The 26,973-nt window shown below is 41.3% G+C and overlaps 2 protein-coding genes across 7 annotated transcripts in view; one reads left to right on the top strand and one right to left on the bottom strand.

Moving 5' to 3' along the window:
• The window catches only part of NHSL1 (NHS like 1), a 204,613-nt gene that overhangs the window by 33,284 nt on the left and 144,356 nt on the right, over window positions 1-26,973 (bottom strand). For all 6 annotated transcript variants that reach the window (XM_053904432.1, XM_053904431.1, XM_019420447.2 and 3 more), the window contains exon 3: window positions 4,292-4,419. In XM_053904432.1, the coding sequence (XP_053760407.1) occupies window positions 4,292-4,419 (128 nt within the window). The remainder of the gene's footprint in view (window positions 1-4,291; window positions 4,420-26,973) is intronic.
• On the top strand, window positions 1,211-1,816 carry LOC109249861 (60S ribosomal protein L17-like). Its single transcript, XM_053904435.1, has one exon. The coding sequence runs from the start codon at window positions 1,247-1,249 to the stop codon at window positions 1,799-1,801; it is 555 nt and encodes a 184-aa protein (XP_053760410.1). The 5' UTR covers window positions 1,211-1,246; the 3' UTR covers window positions 1,802-1,816.

Below are 26,973 nucleotides of genomic sequence, written 5' to 3'. Positions count from 1 at the left end.
TACCGAGGTGGGGAAAACTATGAGAGGAGCAGGTAGGGATGTGAGAATGAACATTTTGGGATTTGGATTAGGTTTGAGATGCCCATAAGATAGACAGTAAGCAGCTAAATGCATGGGTCTGGACTGGTGATAGAAATTTAGGAAACTTCAGTGTCTGGAATTTAAGGCCATGGGTCTCAGTGGGATCACCCAAGGATTAAGCCTGCTTCAGAGGAGCAGAGTCAAACCAATGTTTAGATATATGGAATAGCATCCAACCATGACTGAGAAGCACTGGCTAGTGAGGGAGGAGGAAAACCAGGAATGTGTGGTCTCATGGAAGCCAAGTATAGAAAGTACTTGAAGAAGGACAGTAAACTATGTCAAACACTGCCGAGAGGCTGAATCGGAGGGGGGCTGAAAACTATTAGATTTGGGCAAGATAGACGTGATGAACAGACTTAACAAGAGTGATTTCAGTAGCGTGCTAGGGATAAAAGTTTATTTGGAGGGGGTTCGAAGGAGATTGTGAGAAAAGGCAGTGTTGACCGCCAGTCTAGACAGTTCTTTGGAGGAGTTCTATTCTAAAGAAGACCTGGAAAATAAGGCAGAATTTGGAGGGGGGGTGAAAGGTCAAAGGAGGGTTTCTTCAAGATGAAAGACAAGGTAGCCTGTTCATATAGTGAAGAGTTCTGATGCAATAAAGAGAGAGAATGGATTGGGCCAAAGAGAAAGGGGCAAATTGCAGGGATGAAGTTCTTGAGAAGTTGGCCTTAATCGTTCCACTGAAAAAATACTGAGTGTTGACTGCATGCCATGCCCTAATCTAAGCACATGGGTGCAAACAGGGCAGAAAAGAAGCCAGGACTGTGCACTCATTGCAATGGCAGGAAAGGGTGAGTAGGTGTAGGCATAGATGCAAGCCGTTCAATAGGTTTGGTTGTGAAAGGATATGCCTTCGGACTGCTCCCCCCGCCCCCCTTCACCCCACAGTGCAGTAGATATCACAGATGGTATCTGAGAGTAAAACAGAAAACATGGTGTTTGGAGATTTGAGAAATATAATTTGGGCAGTGGGAGAGTGAACTGATGAGCTCATATGTTAGGACTGCTGGCACTTTAGGTCCGAGGTTAGGCATTTATAGCACAAGCGGCCAGTAAAACCTGGTGTTTTCCTCTCGCCAGGCTTTAAGTGCAGAGCAGAGGAAGAGCGGGATTCAGATGGGATCGGGCTCTTCCCGTAAGCGGCCTGAGGTGATCTCTGAAAATGGTTCGCTATTCACTTGACCCGGAAAACCCGACAAAATCATGCAAATCAAGAGGTTCAAATCTTCGCGTTCACTTTAAGAACACACGGGAAACTGCCCAGGCCATCAAGGGTATGCGTATCCGAAAAGCCACCAAGTATCTGAAAGACGTCACTTTGCAGAAGCAATGTGTGCCATTCCCACACTACAATGGTGGGGTTGGTAGGTGCGCCCAGGCCAAACAGTGGGGCTGGACACAGGGTCGGTGGCCCAAAAAGAGTGCCGAATTTTTACTGCACGTGCTTAAAAATGCAGAGAGTAATGCTGAACTTAAGGGTTTAGATGTAGATTCTCTGGTCATTGAGCACATCCAGGTGAACAAAGCCCCCGAAATGCGGCGTAGAACTTCCAGGGCTCACGGTCGGATTAACCCATACATGAGCTCTCCCTGCCACATTGAGATGACCCTTACTGAAAAAGAGCAGATTGTTCCTAAACCAGAAGAGGAGGCTACGCAGAAGAAAAAGATATCCCAGAAGAAACTGAAGAAACAAAAACTTACCGCCCGGGAGTAAACTCTGCATGAAATACATGCAAATAAAAGTAAAAACAGAAAAACAAACAAACAAACAAACAAACAAATGGGATTGGGATGTCTTCAGGAAAGTGACAGAAGGACAGAGGGGCCATCAGAGTTCCAAGTATGCACAAAGAAGTGAATATAATTGTGGGTCCTGCCATCTAAGATGGGGAAAGATAACTGAGGCTATGAAGAGGGTGATTTCTCACGGGGTCAAATAATTTTTGAAATGGGATCCTAGAGGGATCAAGCTGGAAAGACAATAAACGAAATTATCCCTGACTCTTCTTTTTCTCCCAACTTCAGCAAATTCTATAGGATCCACTTTCAACATAAGCCTAGAATCTTCTCCGCTGCCACCCTGGTCCCAGCCCACATCAGCTATATCTTGCCAGGATTACTGCAATAGGCTAGTGACTGACCATTCTACTTCCACTTTCAACTCCCCACAGTCTCGCCTCCATATAGTAGCCAGATTGCATCAAATAGTAATTCAGACTACCCTACTTACCACCTCAGTTCCCCCAGTGCCTCCCCATCTTCCCTAAGAACAACAAATCCAAAGTTCTCACCACGGCCGGTCAGGTCCTTCCTATGTGATCTGGCCCTTGGTTGTTTCCCCAAAGTCATTATTACCTCTCTCCCCCTTGCCCACCGCAAGCCACTCTGGTATCTGGCTACTTCTCCCACAGGATTAACCACACTAGGGTCCCCAGGCCTTTGTACTTACTATCTCTTCTTCCCAGAAGCTCTTCCCAAAGATATTCCCATGTGGTGTTCCTACACTTCATTCTGAGATCTGCTCTAATGACACCCTCAGAGAGCCCCCTCTTGAAAACTCAGTCTAAAATAGCAGCCCGTCACTCTCAAACTCTTACTACCAGTTTATTTTTCTTCATAATGTGCATCACCACTGTGTTGTATTATACTTGTTTACTGCTGTTTCCCCACTGAGGAAAGGTAAGCCTGTGAGATGCTGGATATATTAATCAACCTGATTGTGATGGTCATTTCACAAAGAAAACGGATGATTTAAATATGTACAATTTTATTTTTCAATTACAATTTCAATAAGGTTGAAAAATTAAATAAGAAGAGAACACAATCCTCACCATATAACTCATCTTTTGATTTCTATTTTCCTTATTCATATCAATGAGAAAAAAAAAACTTTAAAATTAAAAACCAGATCAATTTTGAGGTAGCTCCTTTTCCTACTACAATATTTCCTAATACAGTATTGTGTATTTTGAGTCCCAGAGGACTAAGCTAATATGGGAACATACTTTTTTTTAAATTTTTTTAATGTTTATTTATTTCTGAGACAGAGACAGAGCATGAGTGGGGGAGGGGCGGGGGGGGGGGGCGGACACAGAATCCGAAGCAGGCTCCAGGCTCTGAGCTGTCAGCACAGAGCCTGATGTGGGCCTCGAACTCACAGACTGCGAGATCATGACCTGAGCCGAAGCTGGACGCTCAACCGACTGAGCCACCCAGGCGCCCCGGGAACATACTTTTAAAGAGATAAGAAAAAATATTCTCAAATAAAAACCTGGGTTTTTATTAGAAGACTAAAAAATTATGGTAGTAAATTTCCCATTTTTGATCAACTGTTATCCACCCTTTTCTCTGATGTTATTTATGTGGGGAAGGGCAATAAATTTTGACTAATGTTCTCTAAACAATATGGCATTTATGCATTGACTTAATTCTACCGAAATTTCTTAGATTAAAAAATGGTTTCTAAATCAACACGTGTCCGTCAAACTTTAATCCATAGTACTAAGTAAAATGAATTTAAAAAACCCATATAAGTCAAAATCTCTCTACATTTTTATCTGCTCATGGGGCATCTATTACTGAGAAAATATATTTGCCTTAAGTAGTTTGTACATACTACAAGAGATTGCATAAGAAAGGCAGCCAGGGTAACACAGCATCTTGAAGTGAACTGACCAGTTCTATAATATTAAGTCAAAGTGCTGCTCCTGTTCAATCTTTCTGAGAAACACTGACTGCTTGTGAAACAGTGACTTTTGCCTGTTATACTTAGAGCTCTTGTTTTAGGATCTGAGTGGGTTCTTGGTCATGAGAAAAAAAAACCCAAAAAACAAAAACAGGACCTTCAATTTTTCTACCCAAAAGAGAATATTCAAAATGCACAAACATACTTACTGATTGTGACCCTTTAATGAATTCCTTGAATCCTAACCTTACCTTTTTTTTTTTTTTTTTAATTTTAGACTGACTGTGACTTGCGGAAAAGTTGCAGTCATAGCGCTGAGAATTCCTGTGACCCCTTTACCCAGCTGCCCACAATGTTAACATGCTAAATAATCATGGTACCTTCGTCAAAATTAAGAAATTGAGATACCATTATTAACTGAAACCCTATTTTATTCTGATTTCACCAGTGTTTCAACTTACGTCGTTTTTCTGTTCTGGGACCCAGTCCAGGTTCCCATGTTGAATTGGGAAGCCTTACCTTTTGATCTGTTTCTTCATCTTCGTTTTGATAATCATCGCAGAGGGGGTTGGTACTGGCTGCAAAGGTCGGCCCCTGGGAGTAGTACTGTGAACTTCGGTAGCCATCCCGCCTCAGCTTATCACATTCTGCAGAGGGTACAGGCCAGGGAAGGGGTGGGGGAGGAAGGGCGTAAAAAACCAGAATTTGTTTGCTTCTCTTTATTTACCTTTTCTAGCAATATTTTCCTAGGCGTAAGATTTCAAAATAATCATACTATTAATAATGAAAATGATGATCAAAACAACTAAGAGTTAGTAGATTACACACTACATACCATGTTCAAATGCTTTAATGGGATGATTACCTTTAGACTTCACAACAACCCTCTGAGTCAGGTTTAGAGTAATTAAATTTTTTTCTCAGTAAATGTTATACAGATAAGCAACGGACTCAGAATACGAAACCAGGTTCTTAATTACTGTCATTGTTCGTGCACGGCAGTGGAGGATGCAACTCCTCATCAAAAAATACAAAAATTCGGGGCGCCTGGGTGGCTCAGTCGGTTAAGCGGCCGGCTTCGGCTCAGGTCACGATCTCGCGGTCTGTGAGTTCAAGCCCCGCATCGGGCTCTGTGCTGACCGCTCAGAGCCTGGAGCCTGTTTCAGAGTCTGTGTCTCCCTCTCTCTCTCTGACCGTCCCCCATTCATGCTCTGTCTCTCTCTGTCTCAAAAATAAATAAACGTTAAAAAAAAATTTTTTTTAAAAATACAAAACTTCTCGCGCTATGCTTCTTATAGATTCCTCAGCTGGAAGGGACACGAGAAGTCACGGATTACAATGCCCTCATTTTATTTTTAGTTCTCAACCTAACTTTGATGCCAAACAGGCTATAATCACCGAGTGGAATTTAATGTGAAGCCGGGTGGCAGTCTGAGCCGTCTGCCAGACTACAGAGAAATACCTGGCAGCAGCAAGTGGAAGGTAACCAGAAGCATGGTGCCCTGCTTCGCAGCAAGGCTGGGGCCGTCGGCTGCTCAGAGACCAGCGGTTCTCATCGAGGAGGGACCACTGTGCTAATTGTAACTACTCGGATCAGTGGGGGCAAGTGCAGCAAGGAAAGTATTAGTGGCTTTTTAAAGCCCCAAGGGATTTCTTAGTACCCAGCCAGCACCTTAGAGGAGGGTTTGCCTTGCAAAAGGGTTCACTCACCACAGGGTACCTTTAAATATCCGGCTCATGAAGGAGTGTGAAATGTGTTTGGTTTGGGAAGGGTTTCCCCTTCGCACAGCATGACAAAACCGTGCACCTAATGGCACCAAAGTAAAGTAGGGCATCTTCAGAGTTCCTCTGTAACAACACTAGGATCTGTGATTCTTCTCAGACAGGAGATGACGAACAGTCACTTTAGTGAAAAGATAAAAATTCTCCAAGCGGGGGAAGAAAAGATCCTTACTCTCCTTTGCTACTTCACGGTGGGAGTGAATAAAGTTTCCAACCCAGAACTGCTAATCAGATTTTTAAAAACCCCATGGAAATAGTCATGAGGATCTTTTAGGATGTCAAACTAACTTTAAAAATGCATTATGTAATCACAAGATAGCTGCTTCCGTTACTTAGGAGCTAACTAATTTGTGGGCTCGGCTTGCAACCACTCAATATGGAGTAAAATGGGAAACTTTTTTAAAAAAATTCTGAAACTTCCAGAATACAACTTATTTTTTAATAAGGATTTATTCATATTAATCTCTTTTCAGTGAGAAATATTTTCACATTTTTTCCAACATTAATAAGTTTTCTAAAAAAAAATGTAAACAGAATGGTCAGAATTCTACTTTCCTTCTACAGAGAGAATATCACATAAAGCGTGATTAGTGTTTTTCACTGTTCTGGGTAGTTTTGGGATTCTGTAAGTATTTGATTTGATTTTCTTTAATTAATTACCCTAAAGTTAGGATAAAAAAGTAATACTCAGTAGTTTTGCATTTCATTAACTTGTGTTGCAAATTAACTCTTCTGTGGTCCTATCAGCTGAAGTCTCCTAAGGATTCAGGGTGAACCTTGTGTAACAAACCAATAAAAACTGTTACCACTTTAGAGGGAACACACCTCAACATAAAATGGGCCATGTATGAAAAACCCACAGCTAGCATCATATTCAATGGTGAAGAACTGAGAGCTTTTCCTCTAAGATCAGGAACAAGACAAAGATGTCCACTTGTATTCAACATAGTACTGAAGTTCCTCGCCATAGAAATCAGATAAGAAAAAGAAATAAAAGGCATCCAAGTTGGTAAGGAAGAAGTAAAACTTTCCCTGTTTGCAGACAACATGATACTATATACAGAAAGCCCTAAAGACTCCACCAAAAAACTACTAGAACTGATAAATGCATTTAGTAAAGTCACATAATACAAAATTAATTACAGAAATCTGCTGCATTTCTATACACTAATAATGAAGTAGCAGAAAGAGAAATTAAGAAAACAATCTCATTGACGACTGTACCAAAAAAGAATAAAATATCTGGAAATAAACTTACCAAGTTGGTGAAAGATCTGTATCCAAAAACAATAGAACACTGATGAAAGAGACTAAAGATGACACAAATAAATGGAAAGATATTCCACAGTCATGGATTGGGATAACTAACATTGTTAAAAAATCCATATTACCCAAAGCAATCTACAGATTTAATTCATTTCCTTTCAAAACACCAACAGCATTTTCCACAGTAGAATAAATAATCCTAAAATTTGCATGGAACCACAATAGTCTCAGAAGAGCCAAAACAATCATAGAAAAGAAGGAGAAAACTGGAAGTATCACAATCCCAGATTTCAAGATATACTACAAAACTATAGTAATCAAACCAGTATCATTCTGGCACAAAAGCAGAATTATAGATCAAGGGAACAGAATATAGAGTCCAAAAATAAACTCATGCTTTTATGGTCAATTAATCTTTGGCAAAGGAGGCAAGAATATGCAATGGGAAAAAGACAGTCTCTTTAACAAATGGTGCTGGGAAAACTGGACAGCGACATGCAAAAGAATGAAACTGAACCACTTTCTTATACCATACATAAAAATAAACTCAAAATGGATTAAAGACCTAAATGTGAGACCTGAAACCATAAAATTCCCAGGAGAAAACTTAGGCTGCAATTCTTTGACATCAGCCATAAAAAGATTTTTCTAGACATGTCTGTCTCTTCTGGGAAGGGAAAGAAATGCAAAATTAAACTTTTGAGAGTACATCAAAATAAAAAGCCTTTGCACAGTGAAGGAAACCATCAAAAGAACAAAAAGGTAACCTACTGAATGGGAGAAGATATTTGTAACTGATATACCCAGTAATTGGTTAATATCCAAAATATATAAAGAACTTACACAATTCAACACCACCACCACCAACCCCCCCCTGAAATAATCCAATTAAAAAATGGGCAGAGGATACACACAGACATTTTCCCAGAGAAGACATCCAGATGGCCAACAGACACATGAAAAGATGTTCAACATCACTCATCATCAGGGAAATGCAAATCAAAACTACAATGAGGTATTACTTCACACCCATCGGAATGGCTAAAATAAAAAACTCAAGTGTTGTCACGGACATGGAGAAAAAGGAATCAGCATGCACTGTTGGTAGGAATGCAGACTGGTGCAGCCACTGTGGAAAACAGTATGGAGGTTCTTCAAAACATTAAAAATAGAATTAGCATAGGATCCAGTAATTCCACTCCTGAGTTTTTATGCAAAGAAAATAAAAATACTAATTTGAAGAGATATATGCACCCCTATATTTACTGCAGCTTTATTTACAATAGCCAAATTACGGAAGCAACCCAAGTGTCCATCAATCAATGAATGGATAAAGAAGTGGTGTGTTTGTGTTCGTATGTACACACACACACACACACACACACACACACACACACACACACACACACACAATGGAATACTATTCAGCCATAAAAAAGAATGAAATCTTGCCATTTGCAACAACATGAATGGATCTAGAGAGTATAATGCTAACTGAAGTCAGTCAGAGGAAGACAAATACCATACGATTTCACTCATATGTGGAATTTAAGACACAAAACAAATGAACAAAGGGAAAAAGAGACAAAAAGAACAGACTCTTAAGCACAGAGAAAAAAACTGGTAGTTAGCAGAGGGGAGGTGGGTTGGGATGGGTAAAATAGATGAAGGGAATTAAGAGGACACTTACTATGATAAGCAATGAAGTAATGTATAGAATTGTTGAATCATTATATTGTACACTTGAAACTAATATAACACTGTATGTTAATTATACTTGAAATAGAAAAGTAAAGAGTTAAATGCAATCAGCCACACATAGACACACACACAGAAAGTTACCACTTTGTATCTACTTATGTTATAATTCATTATTTTCAAATACTTGACAAACAAAACAAAATAAAAAGTGAAGGCTAAGGCCCTTTTATATATATATGTTTAAGATTTTATTATTTTATTTTATTTTATTTTATTTTATTTTATTTTATTTTATTTTATTTTATTTTAAAGCTTACTTATTTTGAGAGAGAGAGAGAGAGTGTGAGTGTGTGTGTGTGTGTGTGTGTGTGTGTGTGTGTGTCTGTGTGCATGAGCAGAGGAGAGGCAGAGAGAGAGAGTGGGAGAGAGAGAGAATCCCAAGCAGGCTCTGTGCTGTCAGCAGTTTGTGAGATCATGACCTGAGTTGATATCAAGGGTCAGACTCTCAGACGACCAAGCCACCAGGTGCCCCTAAAGATTTTACTTTTAGGTAACTTCTATACCAAATGTGGGGATGGAACTCACAACCCTGAGATCAAGAGTTACATGCTCTACCAAAAAAAAAAAAAAAAAGTTACACACTCTACCAACTGAGCCAGCCAGGTGCCTCAAGCCAAGGCCCTTTTAAACGAAGTCCTTCTGTTGTTCCAATTAGTCTTTTCCCCTCACTAATAGACCCTATAAGAAGTATAAGTTTAAAATTACAAGCTTTTATAGTATTGGAAATCTTTTTCATGTATTGGGTACCCCGTCAGATGTGTTTGAAAAGATTTCTTGCCGGAAAATAAGGAAGGGCTGTTGGGCTGGATCATCTCTAAAGCTGAGCCGAGTTCTGATGTTTTTGGCAATATTAAAAATAGCTGACACGACTGGATACACATTACATCTTAAAAGACCAAAACACTGCAAAATTATTATCCATGAAAGTATGAAAAGCTGGGAAATATTAGTACTTCCACCATCACCTTTTGAGCCTAGTTTAAGAGACAATGCCCCATTTTTCCATAATGAAGTTTGCGTCACAGAAATGTTTAAATAGTGATATGTCAACTGAAATAGGATGCCGGGTCTAAGGTGAGACTGGGCAGCATACATTTATGGCAGATGACCAATGTTTTCACTCTTATCAAATTTCTGAAATCTAATAAAGTCATCGAATTCCACTGTCACTTGTCTTATTCCAACGCTAGGGGAAATCTAGGAAAATCTCCTCTTGTCAAGTTGCAACAGCTCTCAGTTTCTAAAACCATGGCTTTGTTCATTAAATAGAGTTTATTGTCTGGAGGGTGAGATATAAGTAAGTGCAAGCCATCATGAATAAACAAAGACTTTTCCAACATTAAACTGAGAATAACTGCAAGGCAGAGCATACTTTAAAGCGAGCCAGGCCAGCAGCTACAGGCTAGAAATGAGATACTAAATGTAATGGAAGATCTGCCTTTAACACATACTCCTCTTGCAACAGGAATTTGGACTAAAGCCGACCTATTGTTCTCACGGTACTGCTTGGAGAAAGGGATCACTGTTCGTTGTATCCTCTGGTTTCTCAACCACAAATTTCCTCCTCTTTCCTTTCATGTCAAACTATTTTCTTTAGTGCAAGAACAGTGGACAAACATTCCTTGCTAGACCAAAGTTTTAAGTACAGAAGAGAAAAATGATGTCATACCACTGGATGGTCATTTAACCATCTTACGAATTCAAACCTTTCTTGGCCTCCAAACTTTCATGTATTTCGCTATATTAGACTGTTCATGTTACTATTTTAGACATGTTAAAAGAGTCTATCTACTAAAGAGACTTGGGGGTACCTGTGTGGCTCAGCTGGTTGAGCATGTGACTTCGGCTCAGGTCATGATCTCACAGTTGTTGAGTTCGAGCCCCACATCAGGCTCTGCGCTGACAGCACGGAGCCTGCTTTGGATCCTCTGTCTCCCTCTCTCTCTCTGTACCTCCCCTGCTTGTGCGCTCTCTCTCAAAAATAAACAAACCTCTAAATAAAATAAATAAAATAAAGAGGCTTGGAGGAGTTATTCAACGTAATCTCCTCTGCTGGAAATCCTCAATGAATTTCCATGCTCCATGTTTTACTTTTCAGTTTATTGAATCAGTCACAATTAGCTAGAATATGCAGCAGTTACAAATAGTTCCCAAACTTCAGTGGCTTCAGAAACTAGGAGAATCTTTGCTGCACACTGTCCTGGTATAAGTAGAGCTAGCAGGAACTCTGCTTAGCACAGTCACTTGGGGACTGGAAAGAGGGAAGTACCTGTGTTCATCGGTCACATGGCAGCACGGTGAGAACGTGGTGACTCTCACACTGGCTCCTAGGGCTTCTGCCAGAAAGCTTTACTTTCTTTACTGACTCTCATTTCTTTGGCCAAAATAAGCCATGTGACCATATCTAACTTCAGAGGGGACTAGAACGGGCAATCCTACCTCGTGAACAAGGAGGGAGAGGAGAATATTCAGCAACTATTCAAGTGACTCTTCCAGACAGGGATAACGCCGAATCTCAGATTTTCCGGATCCCTGCTATGCTTATTTCATGTTTACTTCAATCCTTCTTGAATGAGGTTGAGAGGCTTTTGGTGGGGAATCTGCAACAGCAATGAAAAGCTACTCTCTGTGTTTCAGGAACAGGAAGTTAACTATTGGGAGGGATTCTACATGGAGAAGAAGTGGAGTGCCTGGAATCAAGACAGACCTGGCCGTACTAGGGGACGTACTAACTGTGACGTCTAGGGGACAACGCTTGAACCTGCTGGAAACTCGGATTCCACCTCTGTAAAGCCAGGACTTTACTCAACTCAGTCTCGGAAGCCGTCATGAGATTCATTCAACAAACAACTCTGAGTGCGCTGCTCTCTGATGAGAGAGCTGAGGTAAGGATATGTCAGAACTTTGCACAGAATCCTCCACATGGCCAGTACTCAGAAGATGGACACCGCTTCCAGAATCTACCACATAAACCATAACTACCTCAAACTCTTCTACTTTTAAAAGCCAGCGAGCAAGTCCGCAAGATGTGCTTGGCTGCACAATTCTTCAAGATACCACAATTTTACCAAGCCTTTGGCTATATCTTTACCAAAATATCATGAGGCTACATTTCTTTTCCTAAGAAGATGTGTTAGGTACTCCTAACCCCCGGTACCTGTGAATGTGACCTTATTTGGAAATAGGGCTTTTCCAGATGTAATCATGTTAAAGTGAGGGCATTAGGCTAGGCCCTACTCCAACAAGACTTATGTCTTCATAAGAAGAGAAAACAGAGATCGTGGGGCCATGTGGAGACACAGAAACATACAAACACAGAAGGAAAAAAGCCCGTGAAGACAGAGGTAGAGATTAGGAGTGATGTAGCCATAAGCCAAGGAATTCCCAGAACCCCCAGAAGCTGGAAGGGCAGGAAGGGATTCTCCCCTCGAGGTCGGTGGGAGCACGACCCCATTGACACTTTGATTTTGGATTTCTAAGAGAAAAATAAAGCAAGGAAGGGAATAGGGAGCAGCATTTGTAGCAGGTGTCACCGAGCGGTGATTTCTGAGCAAAGAAAGTATGTCCCGTCAACCTGAGAAAGAACTAGAGAAAAGTACAGTTTGGGGTGAGAACAGGAGACATGGCCAGATAGGTAAACAAGGGACAGACTATGTTAGGGCCTTGAGGGTTCTAAGGACTCTGGCTTTTACCATGAGGCCAAGGGACAGCCTCTGGAGACTTGGAACAGAGAAGTGACATGATCTTACTTGCATTTATCACCTTCTTCCTGCTTACCCACTTCCCTAAGATGCCAGGACTCAGCTCAAAGTCCCGATACTGACACATATATTCCAAATAAACCACAATAGGAGCTTGATTGCTATCTACAGGAGGAGAAAGCCAATCAATCATTCAGTGATGCCAGTAAAAGTACATGGACATTTTTATCACCGAATGGTATAATGCACCAGAGTTGATTGTTTCATATTTATAAATCTATAAGAGAAAACATACACATAGCGAAAAATTTTCTGAATTTATTATAAAGAGTTTGAAATATACTCAAAGAGAACAAAGTTCTTACCTTAAATAAATGGCCAATAAGCCCGACTTGCTTAAATGAGAGGGAAAAGGAGGAACAGTAGAAGGAGAGGAGACACTGGGGTCTTCTAGTCCCCAAAGAAATGATATCGTATGATAAGGGGATGCTAAAAGGAAAAAAGTGAGGGGCGCCCTGGGTGGCTCCGTTGGTTATGTGTCTGACTTTGGCTCAGGTCATGATCTCATGGTTTGTGGGTTTGAGCCGCATATTGGGCTCTACACTGACAGTGCAAAGCCTGCTTGGGATTCTCTCTCTCCCCCGCTCTCTGCCCCTCCACAACTCATGCTTTCTCTCTCTCTCCATAAATGAATGGATGAATGAATGAATGAATGAATAAATGGATGGATAAACAAACAAACAAACAAACAAGGAAAAAAAGTGAGAAGTCTGTTGACTTGTTAGGCTGTGTGAAAAAGAAGGGAAGAGGGGAGCCTGAGTGGCTCAGTCGGGTAAGTGTTTGACTTCGGCTCAGGTCACGATTTCATGGTCTGTGAGTTCAAGCCCCTCGTTGGGCTCTGTGCTGACAGCCTGGAGCCTGCTTTTGGACTTTCTGTCTCCCTCTCTCTCTGCCCTTCCCCCACTAGTGCTCTGTCTCTCTCTCTCAAAAATAAATAAACATTAAAAAAAAAGAAGTGAAGGAATGATGAAGGAAGTATTTGAAATAAGCACTGCTATAGTAAAAGCCAGAAGGAACAGATAAGAAGATAATATTGTCATTCCTCAAGTCATATGGGTCGTGTTGGTGTGTCCAGGTATGAACTGCCAGGAAAGTTCTGGAACATTCAAGCCAAAAGCACAATTTTGGTACTCCACAACAGCAGAGCATTCTAGACATGCCATATTTTATTTTATTTTTTATAAGCTTTTATTTAAATTCTAGTTAGTTAATATATAGTGTAATATTGGTTTATGGAGTAGAATTTAGTGATTCATCACTTACATATAACACCCAGTGATCATCAAAACATAGGCATACCATATTTTAAAATCTAAATGTGGTTTCTTTTAACATATTAAATCTTTCATAATCCTCCTACTATAATCCAAGGTCATTGAAATTGGGAGGATTCTACTTCCAAAATTAATTATAAAAATAATAGTCATGAGGTGCTGCTTCAGTGAGGATGTCCTATGATGAACCATAGTCTAAAAAAGTCCTTTTTTCCAGATCACTGATTTTTAAAGCCATTACTAATGACACTAAATAAATGCATTATTTTCTAAACTGGAAGCCCTTGGCCATCATTATTTGATCCGTGTTTCAAGTATTTCTGTGGGAATTGAAAGAGCACAAATACTATAGGTGTCTTATGGATTATGAAACCCAGGTATAAAGTTTCTGGAAGATCCAGGTTTACAAACTTCTTTCCCAATTATTTATCCATCAGATTATCAACAACAGGGGAAAAGGCCAGTTCTATGATCTATCTTTGTCCATTAGTGGAGAACTAGGGACACATAAGACTATAAACATGCATTCTTAAATGAAAATCAATTCCAGTCCAACAGCTGTATTGGGTATTATACAGCTAATCTAATTTGAGCTTTCAAGTAAGCACACAGGAAAAATCTGTCGCATTCAAACACTGCACTTCGTAACCATTAGGGAATTTATTTTCTTAAGAAAATTAAACCAAAACGCATTTTAAAATAGAAGTGATTCACCTTCTAGCTCGTTAATTTATTGGGTTTGGCAACACTGGAAAAGAAAAAAAATCTTACTCATACTGTGGTTCACATTGTGCCTTGCCAATCAGGCCCACTGGATGTTTCAAAAAATACATTCGGATTTTCTGCAAATTCTTTGAAACAGCTGAACTTCAATTTATTTACATTGTTTTTAAGAATAAAAAATTAGAATGATTAAGAGATTATAGACGTTCAGACGTTTTTAGGTTCCTTGGTTATTTATAGCCTACCAAGTGAGCTGAAAAGCTGTGTAAAATCTTAAAGACATTATGAATTTATTATAGATCTTGGATATGGGTATTTTCCTAGATAATTTGGTTGCAATTTTAAAGGATAGATTTCAAAGAAATATGCCCTTTGGTTTAGTATTAGACTAATGATTGGTTCTTTTCTTCCCTCCCCTCTTTAGAGTAAGAATTTTTATATAGTCTTACCGTAATATTTATAATGGCATAAAAGCATACTGTTTATATATATATGGAGTAGTAAACCCAAATTTATCTTCCAACAAATGCATAGGTGAGTCCATAAGATCACTTCTTTGCCAGAGTCATCATTTCAATGATACTTAGCATCCAATGCACCATAAAACATAAAAAGATGAAGAGAAAATGCATGGCTTTAATGATTAAGCCCAAGCCTCTCTAAAAGTTCTGAAAACAAATGTCCCCTCTCTTAATGGTGCATGTAAGGCAAAATGTCCCAGGTGCTAGCATATCGTTTGCTTAACTGGGTAAGAAAGAAAGAAGGCCAATCAGGAAATATGCCAAGTATCACCCGAGTGTCAAGGAAAAGGGAGCTCCCTTGAAAGGAATGAGTTTCAATTTGCACAAGTCACCTTCTGCTAACAGCCAGAGTGACGAAAAGCAGCTGTCCAGAGCTCAAACCCCGCATGTGAACAGTTATGTGTTCAAATCCTAGCTTGTAATGAGCTAGTGCAGCAGAAGGAATACTTCCAACTTTCAAGGGGCCTCGCTGACGGAGAAACAAGTTCACATGGCAACTTACAGAGCCAAGGTTTTCCAAAGTAAGGTGCCTCAGAACCACCTGGAGGGCTTGTTGAACCCACTGCTGGCCCCGCTTCCAGAGTGTCGGACTCACTAGGTCTGGGGTGGGGCCAGAGAACTTGCATTTCTAGTAAATTCCCAAGTGATGCTGAGACTGCTGGTCTGAGAGCCACAGTAGGAGAAAAGACGGAAACAGAATTTGGATCATTTGAGACTTCTTACATATTCCAAGTGAGAAAGGCCAAAAGGCCCGAGGGGAAAAGAGGGTTGATCTGTTTCTTTTATTATGTCACAAGTGATTCACACTCACTCACAGAATAACTTCAGAAGATGAAGAAGACTTTAGCTTATGGGAGGGGTCAATGCGGAGGGGAGGAATGCTAAATGTGGCATCTACTTTTCCTCAAGAACACTGGTTTGTTTCAGAAAAAGCTTTGACTTTGCTACTGCAAGTACCTTGCACATCGAGCCTCCCTTAAAATGCTTGAAGAGTTCCTGCTTTAAACATCCCTCTCCAGCTCCAACACAGGAGGGAGCTTCAGGCGGCCACCACCTCTCACCTCATTTCTGTGCTAATCGCCACCCAGTCTCCTGCTTCCACCCTGGCACCCATGTGGTGAACCTTTAACACAGAACCTGACTGAGCCACTTAAAAACGATGAATCAGATTATGTCACTCCTGAGCTCAAACCTCTCCAGTGGCTTCCCAGGCCCTGAAAGTAAAAGCCAATCTCCTCCCAGTGGTTTCCAAGCCCTGCATGATCTGACTCTGTGTGGGTGGCTAGCAGGGGCTCGGTGAGTTCATTAAATGAATGAACAAACAGCACTTGAAAGGGTACTGTGATTACACAATAGAGGTCCCGCCCCATTCCTCTCCCAGGTGTATTTTATCATTGAACACGCTTTCCACTGTAATAAACCCAAGGCATATGACCTGCCTCATCTATCCTGGCCATGTCACCAATGTTTATTAAGCACAACTGGGGAGCAAGGGCTGGGGCCAGTATCGATACAGAACTTAATGGGGGAGGGGCCCCAATCACATGTTCAAAAAGTAAAAGGATGAGGGAAAAGCAGGTAGGAAGAGAATGAGGTAGGGAAGATGACGCCCAGGGCTCAGTCGGTGTTTTCTATCCAAGGAAATGTATTAGTTTCAGTAGAATTTCAGGGAAACTGATCAAATCCAGTATTCAAAACCTAACTGTATCATGGACAACGCCCAAGAGATTTCTGGTGAGATATAACCAGAGAAAGCTCCCAGAAGTTTTGGGTAGGAGTAGGGTAGAAGACAGGATATGGTGATGGAATGGATGCCTTTGTCGCTTTTTTTTTTAATTTTTAAATATTTATTTTTGAGAGAGACACAGAGCACAAGCAGGGGAAGGGCAGAGAGAGAGGGAAACACAGAACCGAAGCAGGCTCCAGGCTCTGAGCTGTCAGCACAGAGCTGGATGTGGGACTTGAACTCAGAAACATGAGATCATGACCTGAGTTGAAGTCAGATGCTTAACTGACTGAGCCACCCAGGTGCCCCTGGAATGGATGCCTTTGAAATGGATAGGTTTCTTTGCCAAGGGAGGAAAAAATAAAAATAAAAAATGACAGGCAAACTGCAGAATTCATACCCTTAAAAATTATTTTAGCACAATTCCACATGACTTCCTATGTCAGTCTACACAGTGGACTTGGGGAAATAAAGTGATCAGGATAGGGAAAGACAGAGCACCGCAGAGAGAAAATGCACAATTGTGTCATCAGCCCAAGAGTCAAACAGGAAATGAGTTTGCTGACTAACGTATTAATGTGTATTGGAAAGAACCACTCCCTTCCTGATCCTGGGACCAATATCTCCCTCACTGACTTTAAACAACCACAGGCAATTTCACTTCATGTAGATAGGTTTTAAAAAGGTCATTTTGACGAGGATCCTCCCTCTATGGTTACTTTCTCTTAGGAATAGAAACCTCAAAAAAAAAAAAAATTAGGAATTAAGTATTAAGACTGAAGCAGTTGGAAAAAACTGTTAGCTTTATTTTTCACTGCAAACCACGGAAAGATTTATCCTTAAAGGTTATTGGCCGTTGTAGAAAACTGATTGCTAACATTTCTTCTCCTCACATCCCCAAATTAATTCAAGGAGCATCAAAGAACTCAATCTGATTGGAATGAAAGCGAACGCTTTCTGGTGCCCATGATTAATGTGAGCATGTGAAGAGTTTGCCAGCCCCAGCTGAGTGGCACCACAGCTCAGCCAAACTGGAGGGGATCTCGTTTCACTTTAGAATGAGAAAGCCCTATCACTGGCCGTAGCGGAGCATCACCAAGGTTACTCAGTATCAAATAGCCTGCAAAGATTCTAAACCAGCAGCCGAGACTTCGGTTGTACGCAGAGTGATAACGAGCCTTATCCACCGTACCTTCAATGTAGCATTTTTATGCTGTACTGAGTGAAATATAGAGGCCACTCAAGTTACTCACTTTATCAGGAATTAAAATAGAATTGCTGAAACAGCAGACTGGCTATGGACACAAAAACAACACAAAAAGCCTTTTGTTTAAACAACCCATAGTGCTTTGTTAAGACCTGGATCATTTAAATGACTGTCTTTGCTCTTCTATCTTTTGTGTGTTGCTTACCATTAAAAAAAAAAAAAAAAAAAAAAAAAAAAGAGGCAACATGTCTCTTAACCTACTGGAAAAGCAAGGATTGTTCATTTTTCCCTGGCTCTTGCATCAGACTTCCCGCTCACAGGTTAACTACCCTTTCAGGGTTACCACACTCAGAATAGTTGGTATTATAAAAAAATTCCCTGAGCCATCAAATCCAGCAAGAGAAGTTAAACCACCCCTTTGGTATATCCTTTCCATTCTGTTGATTCCTTATTTTTGTCTTTGCGCTTCTCTTTCCTCAGTAGATAATCTAGCCCACTGTTTGATCAAGTCAGACAACTTTCCCTAAGGACAAAAATTCCAAAAGACGTTTAATGAAATTAACGAAAATTAACGAAATTTAATGAAATTAACCAAACATTAAAAAAAAAAAAGCTTTTAATAACAATCACATGAACTTTTGTCTTTGAAAGATCAACCTAATTCACAAGCGCTGAACAAGAGCACCAAATGAAGTCATTCTTCTCACCAAAGCACGTGCAATATTGTAGCAACAGAGCGGGGGCCACATTTCTGTCAAGTCTCCACCACCACCTAATGAACGACTTCACCATGTCTTTTGCTCCGTCTCAAAACTTTCCCCAGTTGTCTGTCTAGGAGACACAGGTGGAAACCTGACCTCCCCCTGTGCCCCTGAGTTCACCGCCTACTACTGCCGCCTCCTCAGGGAACATCCTCCCCATTCTCTGTTTGTATCGGCCATCTTTCCCCCTCCTCATGGGCTCCTGTTGTCTACGACCATGTTTCAATTGGTTTTAATTTTTAAAACAATAATATTACCTCTATCTGGCCATTACCTCAAAATACAGTTCCCTTTCTGTTTTGCTGACATCATTTATCCTACTTCATTTCTCAAAAGCTTACTTGTATTGTTTTCCTGCTTATAAAAATAATTTTTCTCTCACGAAGTCTGGCTTCTTCCATCCAAAGCTTTCTTTGGAAGGTCACCAGTGGCAGCCTAAGGACCAATTTAGTAGCCTTTCTTCAGACTCTCTCCCTATCTGTGAGTCTCATGAGGACTGCCCATCCTGACCTGACTTTCCTCTTCCCAAACTACTCTTTTACCAACTTCTCTTTCCCAGCCCCCTAAAATAGAGGCTTCTGGGCTCAACCCTACACTCTCCCAATTCTCTATCTCCTCACTCCAGCATTTCCACCCCTTGTCTTGTGGCTTCGGCTCTCACCTCCTGAGTTCTAGGTGACCTTTCCGGGACTTTCACAAACACAACAGTGGTTACAGTCCAACAAAATACCAAACACAGAAAAAGAGAAGCTTTTAAATAACATTAACATTTGTCTTTGAAAAGTCAACCTAATTAAGTAAAGCACCAGACTGTGTGCTGGGGTCACACAAAAGACAAGGAAAGGTCCTGCTCCCAACGGTGTTGCTGTCAGGCAGGGAGATAAACGAGTAAATACAATTACACAGCACAGAACAAGCAGCTTAACGGAGAACTATAAGGTTTTGTGGGAATGTGTGGAAAAGTGTAGAAGGCTTGCCCAAGCCTGCCCTGGGGAGTCCAGGTACATATTGTGGGGACTCTTACAGGGGAACAGGAGTTGGCCAGGTGTAAGAGGTTATGATACAAAAGGGAGAAGGACCAGACTGGGACAAGCAGCGGAGAAAGGAAGGACAAGATGAGTTCGTATTCCGACACAAGGACTTTATCCGTATAGGTGAAGGCACAGGTGAGAACCTGGGCAGAGGGGTAGAGAAGCATGGGGGAGAAATGGTGAGCTGGCAGGTGAGGCTGGACTGAAACCAGGGGCAGATCAAGACGGTTCTCAGATGCTAAGGAGCCGAGGTTTCATCCTGTCTGTGAGAGGAGCTCTTAGGGAATTTTTAACAAAGGAGAGAAACGATCAGATTTATGTTTTAAAGACAACCTCCAGGGGCAGGGGCGAGGCTTAATGATACCCCCCTCATCCACCTTGTCACTCATGAATATATTCTCTCTCTGGCTAGCTTTAAGCTTCCAGTGAAAGCAGCAATATCATTCATTCAGCTTTGACTCGGCTCCAATGTTCGGCCTTGTGCTTCACCTGCGGGATGCACTTAGAACATTTTTATGTCAACACAAACACAGATTTTTGATAACCTGGTCTGTCACATCTTATGCTCAGCAGTAAGTTCTATCTTTGTTATTTTTTTTTAAGCCTATATCTTTTGAGGGGGTGGGGGCGGGGGAGAGAGAAGAGGAGAGAGAGAACCTCAGGCGGGCTCTGCCCTGTCGGTGCAGAGCCCAACTCAGTGCTCGAACTCACGAACCCACGAGACCATGACCTGAGCCGAAATCTAGAGTCGGATGCTTAACCGACTGAGCCACCCGGGTGCTCCTGTCTTTGTGTCAGTAAACTTCACATGCATCACCCTTAAGCAGTTAAGTACTGGGAGGCCAGTCAGAACTCTTGAGCTCCGAAGGGAACTTAGACATCAGCCGTTGTTTTCCAGAGGAGGAAGCCAAGGACAAAAACGAGACATGGTTTTCTAAAACCCCACGGGATACTGGCCGCACTCGCATCAGAATTCTGGCCTCTCATCTCATGTTCTTGACTGGTTAATGACAACGGAACAAAATGGCAATGCTGCTCTGTTCTGGGAAAGATGAAACAATATATTCCCTACCCGTGTTCAGTGGCTTTTTCAGAATAACATATCACTCTCCCCACCCGAAATCTAGACCTATTTGTGCATAAACTAGAAAAGAAGTTAAAATTCTGTATGAACGAGTGTAAGTAATTGAACATTTCTTACTTATCAAATATTAAAAACAACCTTCCTTTAACCAGTGATTCCTCCCCTTCTCCTACCTATCAATACCTAAGGATTCTTCAGGAAGTATACAAGTAATGACCAAAGAGTAGGCTCAGTGCTGAATCATTGGTCCCCTTATCTTTCCCTTATCTCTTCTACACCCTGTGCCTGTTTTTTTGTTTTTAAGTCCATCGAGGTACTGATGACATATTAGAGTTCTAAAAATACACACCAAATGCCATTAGGATGAAATGGACAGTTACAGACACTTGTCACACCCGATGTCCCATGATGGAGCTTCCTCCCTGTACTTCTCTTAAACTTACTTGAGCTTCAGTGAAATCAGGACTGAGTGAAGAGAGTTCCAGAGCAACAGAGAAGCCCCACCTTCAGGCACAAGCTAACACGCAATCCCTAAGTGAATCAGCTAACGAAACCGAACTTGTCATGGGCCTTTGGATTCTGACTGAGCCCTGGCCCTATGACCTTTCTTTCCTTTTTAAAATTTTTTAATGTTTACTTTTGAGACAGAGAGAGAGAGAGAGGGACACACACAGAGCGTGAGTGGAGGAGGGGCAGAGAGAGGGAGACACAGAATCCGAAGCAGGCTCCAGGCTCTGAGCTGTCAGCACAAGAGCCTGATGTGGGGCTCAAACTCAGGAAACCACGAGATCATGACCTGAGCCGAAGTCAGACGCTTACCAACTAAGCCACCCAGGTACCTGTCCCTGTGACCTTTCTGAATGTTGAGGACAAGCATCCAAGCGGTTTGTCTTCTCAGTGCCCTTAGGATCGGAGATCTGAACAGGTCGGCATGGGCTGAGCAAGAAACCTGATTCCAAATCCTGACCTAGTCATCTTTCAACTGCAAAGTAGCTATAAGATAATCCCATCTCTTCTCTGGGCCTTGCTTTACTTACCTACAAAATGCAGAGGGGATTATTAATCAGAGGATGTGGGAGGGCCCTTCCAGCTCTACCAGTCCAGACATCTTTCAGAGGTGGATGGAGGGTGGGAGAAAAAGGCACCTTGCTTATGTGAATGAAATGAACCTCGGGGTCAAGTGCCTGTGGCTGTCCCTGTCATCTGACTATGTTTCTTGTTTTGTTCCTCTTTCCCTCCTCCCCACAGCGTATCTCTGGAGCATAATGGATAGAAGAGAAGGCAGCAGCTAAGTCCCGACAGGACATCATTTGGGAAAGAGGGCTGAGATTTATAAAATCTCCTTTGTATTCCATTGCACTTAAATGAAAATCCACCCTGCCCTCCACAAACAGTGCTTCCAGCTTAAGGGGTGGGAACTTTGAGGTACTTTACAAAAGTAAGTTCATTTTATTCCCACAAACACAGACACTGTGGTCTTTATTTTACAGATGAGAAAACAAGCTCAAAATGTTGAAGAAATAAACTCAAAATTAAACTCAAATCATAGATGCCGAGTACCTAACAGGCAGGATTTGAACCTAGACATGTCCCATGCTCTTTTCATTACACCTGGATTTTTCCTGTTGGAAAGCAAGAACAACAGGAGGTTTCTAGAGGTTAGGCCAACATTCTACTTTTTGACCAGGGTAATGGTTACATTGATATTTACTTTACAGTTATTTGTTACATGGTAGATGTTTTAGGTACTTGTGTGACATGTCACAACTTTTAAAAAGTGACCAAAAAGAAAAAGAATTCAAGGTTTAGCCCAGGTGGGCAAAGCAAGATGTTCACCTTGAGTGTGTCCAAGATGGTGAACGGACACACCATTCCAGAAGACAGAGAGAGCTCTCAGTCAACATCCACAAGCCTCCATCTACAAACAGGCCTGTGCAAGGTGCCACAGGACCCCCAAGAGGAGCATCTATAGCCAAAGCCACAGGGCATCTGGGATCCCCTAGCGACCCACGTGCCAAGGCGCCTCATCAAACCCAGAGAGAATCTCACAACCTCTCCCAGAACAGACTCATCTAAGCCAAAAGCGAACTAGGAGGCTCCTCGCCAATGGAAGGTAGATGCAGTGTCCCTTAGATAACGTCTGTGTGTCAGGAACGACCCGCGGAACCTGGCTGGAACGAACTTGAAAACTTGTTCATGATTTTAAGAAAGGTGCACCGTTCTCCGGTGTTGAACACGTTGGTGTGTGTACTATCGTTTTTAACCACTTGGTACAAACAGTCATTTCTTCACACTGCAAATCTTCAGTTCCTGTAATAAATATAACCAACCGCGGACTGAATTAACGCAGGTCAGATCCCTGCACTCATACTTCTAATTCTAGAACCACAGAGCGGGCTGACCTGCTAAAATGCATTTCTTCAGGGAGGCTATAGCTGTGACTAGAGAACATTTTTGATACAACAACAGATGCTCTGTGAACTAATTCTGGCAGGGGTGGACACAGACACAGTAACTAAACTGCCTGTTAAACATACTGTGAGAAATTATGTTTCTCTCTCTCTCTCTCTCTCTCACGTTGGGCTTTCGGGGGAGGGAGGCTTGAAAATAAGGTGTCTTTATCTCAGCCCTTAATATGCTCATAATTGTCGACCGGGGTCTACACTTACAAAAAAATAAAATCTGAAGCTTTCATCAAGGCCCCATCCCTCAACTCCACTTTTCCTATTTAGTGTGGCCCTTTTAATGATGCTAAAGATCATCCAGATAAAACTTGAGTTAAGTAGATGTGAGTCATCATCACATCCAACTCTGATAAAGTTTATGAACTGTTCAAACAACTAGGGAGATTAAAAGGTAGAATTCTTCTGGAAATCCAGTGAAAAGCTAAGTGAATTCTTTACAGATAAGGGGACCCATCTTTAGAAATTAACTCTTCATTGTCAGCCAGATGTCCCGTTAAGCCAAATATCAGATTACCATTTATATATCTAGGTACATGGGGGCGCCTGGGTGGCTCAGTCGGTTAAACGTCCGACTTTGGCTCAGGTCGTGATCTCACGGTTCGTGGGTTCGAGCCCCGCGTCAGACTCTGTGCTGACAGCTCGGAGCCTGGAGCCTGCTTCGGATTCTGCGTCTCCTTTTCTCTCTCTCTCTCTGCCCCTCCCCCACTCATGCTCTGTCTCTCTCTGTCTCTCAAAAATAATAAATAAATGTTACAAAAAATTATAAATCTAGGTACATGTATGTGGTCATTAGCAGTAAATCATTACCTAAATCTCTAGCAACAAATCAACAAAAGCAAATCATTTGCTCTAAAAATATGGCCACCAAATTCTATCAAATTCTCCAGAGACTAGCCAACAACAAATACAAAAGATCTCTGCTCTGTTTGGACCAGAACAGAGTGAACTTGTACATGGAAGACACCTGCTCCAGCCATTCGAGATGCCATTTTACAAACTGCCCACCTCCTCTTTGATGGCAGGATGAGAGGGGGGCAGACGTGGGGGAAGGGGTCTCCCAAAGCTTTTCTTTTCCAGCTGACTGAGCTCTCTACCTGCCCACTGTACTTCATATACCTCTCCATTACACCACTGTCTATTTACTTCAGTCTTGACACAAGACAGCAAGCTCAGCTCTTTAAGGTTAGGGACCCATGTACTTTCATTAGTTCATCTAAAAACTCCTGGCATAGTACCGAATTGATGCTCAAATACTTACTACATTGAGTTTATCATCTGCCTTTATGTGCTAACTCAAACTTAGCTTTTTCATGAAAACATTTTCCAGTAAAACCTTCAGTACCTACCTGTATTTCTGCATTAGTTTAATAAGCCAATGTTTATAACACTTAGTTATGAATTTATTAGTACTCACTGTATCATTTCCCTCCATATTTTATGATGCTTGAGAGCTGAGCTCCTTGTAAAAACCGACAGAAGAACTGATACAATGGGCATTTAATGATTATGAAAAAGTGCCAACCTGTTTAGCATTAAAGAATAGTATTCCTTCCTTGAAATTATGGATATTGGATATTCCTATGAAATTATGGATAAGGTCACAGTAAGAAGAGAAGGAACAAAATAGATTACTCATTGTGAATAATTAGCTACCTTTCTATATATTTTTTAAAGGTTATTTATTTTTGAAAGAGAGAGAGAGAGAGAGAGAGAGAGAGAATCCCAAGCAGGATCCGTGCTGTCAGCACAGAGCCCGACTTGGGGCTCGAACTCACGAACCGTGAGATGGTGACCTGAGCCAAAATCAAGGGTCCAACACTCAACCACCTGAGCCACCCAGGTGCCCCAATTACCTTCCTATATTTTTAAGCAAAGAACATTGAGGTCAAATTAACTTAGACTGATAGCTTTTGTATAACATCATACCTTGATAGTGCCATATATTCAGGGACTGAACTTTTTCTGTTTAATCTTCATTCATAATGAGGCAATAAATGCTCTGTACTCATGTTTATCTTGAGTTGCTAGCATGATGTATGGGAGGTGTGGTTCATGAAGTTCTGTACGCGTGATTAAAAGTAAATAAATAAAGAGGAAAACAACTCAGCTGCTCTCTCCCATTTCAATCACTATTCTTAAAGTTATTATTTACCTAAAATCTCTTAGGGAGTATTTAAATCCAGACTTTAAAAGTTGAGCTCCAAGAATTTTCCGAAGTTGTTAATTTTATTAAATAGTAAATCCCTTTGATGAGGCATTTTAGGGCATTAAAGCAATTACTAAGGCATTTGCCTTTTCAAGATAAAATTCAAGTGTAGGCAAAACCAGTGGTGATGATATTTCATATGGGGCTACTGAATAATCGAAAAGAAAATAAAATCAGAGAAATCTATATACAGATGTTCAATCTTCTATGGGAAGAAAAGAGACACTGTGATCTGATACTTGAAAACACATGAAAGAGGTAGCAAAGTACAATTTCCTGGAGAGTGATCAAAAAAAAATTAAAAAAAAAAAAAAAAAGCCAGGCCTGATATTCAAACTCACACATACCTTCCTGAGAGCTTCTCCACAAGCCAGACAGTGAGTGCAGTGCTCTGTTGTTCATAGCTCTTGAGAGAAATGTTAACAACGGCATGGCCTCAGGGGTGTGTCCCGGGAACTGTGCCATTTAATATTCTTATTAATTATTTGGGGGAAGAAGGTGAGCTATAAGGAGAGAAGCTCTTGCTCAAAAGGTACTGAAGATAAATCACTAGGTAGTGAAGGGATGTAGCAGAAATTTTGGTTGGATTTAGGTACATCATGAACGCAACCAAGGTCAAGTACAATTCCAAGGCTGTATGAAAGAGCCCAACTAATGCAGTTCTTTTCACTTTAAGCTTACAGTCGCTAAATATATGGCCAGCTAAATGAAAAAGGGGACCCAATAACCTAATTTCTGTACAGTCCAATGCCAAGACTGGAAGATACAAGATACCGTAAGATATATGAGGTAATCTAAGCATCAGAAAAATTCAAGGAAAAAAAACTAAGGCTATCATCTAAATGTTTGTATAGTTCTGTTCAGAATACCAAGTCTATTTTGAGTCAATAGATAGCTATTCCTTCTTTCTCTAAGCAGAAATTATCTGCTTTCTGGGGTGCCTGGGTGGCTCAGTCGGTTAAACATCCAACTTTGGCTCAGGTCATGATGCCGCGGTTCATGAGTTTGAGCCTTGCACCAGGCTCTGCGCTGGTGATGTGGAGCCTGCTTGAGATTTTCTCTCTCTCTCTCTCTCTCTCTCTCTCTCTCTCTCTGCTCCTTCCCCACTTGCGTGCACGTGCACTGTCTCTCTCTCTCTCTCTCTCTCAAAACAAACAAACAAAAAAGAACGAAAGAAACTATCTGCTTTCTCTAATTCCTATACAGCAATTTTTGGCACATCTCTTGAGAATTTTTCACCGTTCTGACCTGTACTATAGAAGTAAAAATTCCTTGAGAGCCAAGACCCCGCCTTTATAGCCTGCATTTCTGCCAGAACAAAAGATTTCCAACAAGCGGATGTTAAAGCCAATATAATGCAGTGGTTAAGAATATGGGCTCTGCAGCTTAGGACTGTTCAAGTTTACATCCTGGTCTCATCATTAACTAACTTTGAGGGCAGCCGGGTGGCTCAGTGGGTTAATCGTCTGACTTTGGCTCAGGTCATGATCTTGTGGCTCCTGAGTTCGAGCACGGCTTCAGATCCTGTCTCCCTCTCTCTTTGCCCTCCCCTTGCCCCAGCTCTTGCTCTCAAAAATAAATAAATTAAAAAATAAATAAAACCAAACAAAAAACTAACTTTGAGATCTCAGGC

This window comes from Panthera pardus, unplaced genomic scaffold (genome assembly GCF_024362965.1).
Source record: "Panthera pardus isolate Hobbes unplaced genomic scaffold, ASM2436296v1 HiC_scaffold_17, whole genome shotgun sequence".
Lineage (NCBI taxonomy): Eukaryota > Metazoa > Chordata > Mammalia > Carnivora > Felidae > Panthera > Panthera pardus.
This window is presented reverse-complemented; position numbering and strand designations above follow the sequence as displayed.